Genomic DNA, 5,000 nt, shown 5'->3' on the forward strand with positions numbered 1-5,000 from the left:
GAATCAATGCATTACATAGCACGCCTCACAAACCAATGAGAGGAAGAGAGTTGTAAGAGGAATTTCTATGCACACAGAATTCCCGTGTTTTTTTTTTAATATAAAATCCATGGAAAGAACGAGTTAAAGATTCAGAAATATGTAAATATAAACTGAAAACGAACAAAATTGTACTTTTTCATTCCTGCATTTATGGTTATGAACAGAGTGAAAATATCCGGATCATAGAACGTTCCATTGTGAATCAATTAAATTCATAATTTTAAGATACATTTCGTGGGTGCTCCAGGATACATCGTCAGTGATGTTACGTGTGTGTGTGTGTGTGTGTACTCGATAAATATTGTATAACTCTGTTTAACCATCTTCAGGGATGGGTATCAGATGTTGAATAGATCCATTAATAATTCTCCGTTAAGTATTTTGTGGAAGTTTTGCCAACCGTATGGCTGCATCCCTACGCCGGTTTCCACGACGTACAGATGAATGAAATGGCAATGCCCCCACCCCCACCCCCCGAACAAGACGCCACCCCTTCACATTGTTAACTTTCCAGCCTTTATTGGAACTCATTTACAGCCGAGTGAACTGGGGCAAAGGGGAAATTAAGTGTTTTGCTCGAGAACAGAACGCACACTGCCTGCTGCAAGAATCGAAACCACTATCTTACAATCGTGAGTTCAACACCGCAACCACTAGCTTGAACGAGCATGTTTATAGGCTTTATCGATTATCAGTCTTCCCAAAATCACAATTTTAGTTTTAGATCGAAATAATTGCAAAACAAGTTTAAAACAAAAATCATTTTGCATCAGTTTAGAAAGAAACCAATATTGATAAACTTGTATCTTATCCAATAATGATGATGATGATGATGATGATGATGATGATGATGATGGTTAATTTTTTAATTCAAAATATGTTTTTCAGGCGTCTGGAGAACCTCACCTGTTATACGCCATTTATCAAAGTATGATCGCTGCTTACCTGGTGTTTCTGTCCATCTACAGCGGTTTCGCCTCAAAACATGGAGTGAAAGTATTCATCTATTTCACTTACTGGAATCTCTATTTATGTAGTTTGACGTTTATTATGAAAGCCTATCACGCCTGGCAATTCTATCAGAAATATAGGGACAACAAAGGTGAGTAAAGGAGTCTTTTTTCTTTTGGTGGGACAGTGGTAGGGGTGACTTTGTTTTTGTCACCGCTTTTGTTGTTGTTGTTTGCCCCCCCCCCCCCCCAGGTATCTCAGATTCACCACTCGAGATTCATGCCATGATCCGCTCATTACAGATGACGACACCGCCCCCACCCATATTTTGTAAGACCATCAATAAAAGTTGAATGAATCACCTACGCTCAAATGATATATACTCTGTTTCCTTGCATCAAACTCGCAGTGTGGGAAGGAAACGTAACTGTCTCACCGACACATCTGTCATGTGACAAGAGGTCCCCCCCCTTTATAAATCAGAAACTAAATTAACGAGACACCTATCATCGCCAAACTCGTTTCCAATACAGCTGCCGTCACCTCCCTTAATGACTCTTCGTTTAAGAGCACCATTGTGTGCGTGTGTGTTTACCTCGTTACCCGAGAAAAAGTCATGTATGGATTTTCCTAAGATTCCTGACTTGTTGATGACTCTCTCGAACAAAGATTAGTTTGTCTCAACTAACAACTTGTCTCAAATGATTTGCTTTAAAACATCTGAAATATTTGCTTTAACTTGTCTCAACGAACCTTTTAATGCCTATCAACTGATCAACTCGACTAACCACTTGTCTCAACAGTAGCCATTCCTCTGGGCCGATTTCCTTTAACTTCTCTCAACTCTCGTCACAATTGAAAATACTCGTCTCACTTGATTCATTTGTCTCAGTTGTTCAGGAACAAGCGACATTATTCTTACTGTGAGTAGATTATATTTAATACACAACTTGTTGCTTTGCTGGTTTTAGAAGTGGCCAGACTAGCACGGTCAGGCTTTGGACGCCTCCGTTTGGAATCCACTTAAGTGACACAAAAAGGCGTTAAACTGACGACCAGTGAAGTCTTCCTCACGTGGATTTTGATGAGAGTGTATCAATGGGTAAAGACCATGGGATTGCACCTAGAAAGTTCCCTTCCGAGGCACAAGTGCAGGCAAGATTGTTTATGGAAGACCAGCAGTCGTCCCTGCATACCAGCCTCCCCACTCCACGCCGTCGATGTTACCCCAGACAAGTAGAAAACTCATACCCAAATAAGAAGCGAACTTCCGCTTTTTGGTTGCAGTAGGGAAGTTCTTAACTGTGCTTCCCAACTGACGACAAGGATAGAATAGTATCCCAAGGTATGAAGTCCCTGGAATAACCTGGATTTCTGAAAAGGGTCAGCTTCTCTTGAGGGTGCTAATGTCTGTAACCAACACACATCTAACGCGATGAAGCACTTCACATCCAACACTGCAATAGACATAAATAAATCAAAATGAGGTGTGGAACTTAATCAGATTAATTAGACTGGATCAGATTTCTCATTACGAGTATTAACGTAATGAAACACGACTCGCTCGCGTTCTCTCTCTCTCTCTCTCATTCTATAAATAAATATATGCATGTAGATTTATAAGGTATGCACACACATACATATATATGCATTTGTATATATTATGTATCTAAGTGTGTGTGTGTGTGTGTGCGTGCGTGCGTGCGTGCGCATGTGTGTGTCTATGTGTTTGCATATATATCTCTGTATGTGTATGAGTATTCATATATGTGTCTATATATTATGTACATACACACACACATGCATGTAATATATAGGTATATATGTATATGTGTTAATATATACATACATGTGTATATAAATATATGTGTATATATATGTATATATACGTATATGTACATATATATATATATATATATATATATATATATATATATATATATATATATATATATATATATATGTATGTTTGTGTATATGTTCGTATACACACACAATCACATATATACACAAGCGCATGCACACACTTGAAATGTCTAGGGAGCTGCGATAATATTCATTAGAGTTGCGATGGGGCAATCAAAGTGCCTGGATGTTCTCCTTTCATGGGTGGCTGATAACATTGAGTATTTTTTGTATCGGGTGGATTAATCTTTATATAGTGCACCTGGGTTTCGTTCGTGGGGTATAGATGGAATATTCAGTGTATATAGCCACTTTACAAGTACGCACTGCAAGTAGCGCACTTGCTGCTCCCAGCCACAAGCTAATAGGTCACGCCCATTTTTACACATACACGCATGAATATATACGTGCATATCTGCCTCTGTGGATGAATGTGTGTGCGTGCGTGTCTGCGTGCGTGTGTGCGTGTGTGTTTGCGTGTGTGTACGAGTAAAAATTATATCAATCTCAAATGAAAACATCGCTATAACAGCTGTGTATTAATACATTCAGAGATTTGTGATGACTATGTTTATATTGATATACAATATATGTTCGCTGGTTTGTTATGAAACGTGTGTGTATGTGTGTTCATATATATATATATATATATATGCATGTTCATATATATATATGCATATATATATGCACGTTTCATAAAGTTACGTGTAAGCTTTCTGGGAAAATAGATTTCGCGGTTAAAACAGCATGTTCTCTCTGCAGAATGAAAGCAAACACACGTAAACACATACACTCATACATACACTTACGCGCACGCGCGTACATACAGCAAAATTTACGAACATATCAATTTTGAATTTACTTGTTCAGGTGATGTGAAGTTCATTTGGAATGAAGTATCAAAAATGTGTGTGTGGTGATGTTCGAGAATTGATCTGAGACCATTCAATGAGAACTATGCGCATGCACGCGCGCGCATTTACAGTTTCGCGTCAAATTCCCATTTTGAACCCATTGCTTAGGGTTCCGTGGATGTGAATCAACACCTGGATTTGCTTGTACACATGCATTCACACATACATATACACATAAACGTGCACCTACACTCACGCACACACGTTCGCGTATAGAGACATTTGTATTAAATACTGTTTTTCTAATTACACAGAAATTACCATGAGAGTATAGCTTCGTTTTAGGGCAGACATGAAGCATATCATATACATGTGTGTCTGTGTGAGTTTACATCTCCATACGTACATGTATATGAGACAAACGGTAACAGGCGTAAGGAATGTACATGAAAAGTTGCACATATAATGTATATGATGTAAACCAAGTCTATTCTTATCATCTGTTTCGAGCAATCGAGAGAAACTATATATGTGTGTGTGTGTATGTGTGTATGTGTGTGTGTGTATGTATATATATATGTATATACACATGTATATATAGATATATGTATATATACGTGTATATGTACATGTGTATGCATATATGTGTGTATATATAAAAGATATGTGCATATATACATGTGTATATGTACATAGGTATATACATATCTGTGTATGTATATGTATATATGTGAGTGTGTGTGTATGTATATAAATTTGCTTATGTACATACATATATACATATGCATACATATATTTTATATATAGTTACACACACATATTTATTCACTCACACAGAGTCGTGTAAATTTTCATATATGCAAGCATGTGATTGTGTGTGTGTGTGTGTGTGTGTGTGTGTGTGTGTGTGTGTGTGTGTGTGTGTGTGTGTGCATGTACGTCTTAAAACACTCAGATACATAAATTACAATAATCCACCTTCAGCTGTTCACAGCTGTATGCTGAGGTGACTGAGTGTCTTTTGGTCGCTTAGTTATGGCGCCTCAACACACCGCTACCAACACCAGAGCTCCTCACACACACACACACACACACATATATACACACACACACACATGTACTTATACATGCACATGTGTACGTTTATGTACATATGTGTGTGCGTGTATATATATATATATATATATATATATATATATATGTATATATATATATATATATATATATATATATATATATATATATATA

At 37.3% G+C, this 5,000-nt stretch overlaps 1 protein-coding gene across 1 annotated transcript in view; it reads left to right on the top strand.

Moving 5' to 3' along the window:
- Positions 1-5,000, top strand: part of LOC106874103 (protein rolling stone) — a 94,206-nt gene that overhangs the window by 83,802 nt on the left and 5,404 nt on the right. The window contains exon 3 of the mRNA XM_014921707.3: positions 931-1,144. Within this exon, the coding sequence (XP_014777193.1) occupies positions 931-1,144 (214 nt within the window). The remainder of the gene's footprint in view (positions 1-930; positions 1,145-5,000) is intronic.

The sequence above is a fragment of the Octopus bimaculoides genome, chromosome 15 (genome assembly GCF_046866305.1).
Source record: "Octopus bimaculoides isolate indiv1 chromosome 15, ASM4686630v1, whole genome shotgun sequence".
Taxonomy (NCBI): domain Eukaryota; kingdom Metazoa; phylum Mollusca; class Cephalopoda; order Octopoda; family Octopodidae; genus Octopus; species Octopus bimaculoides.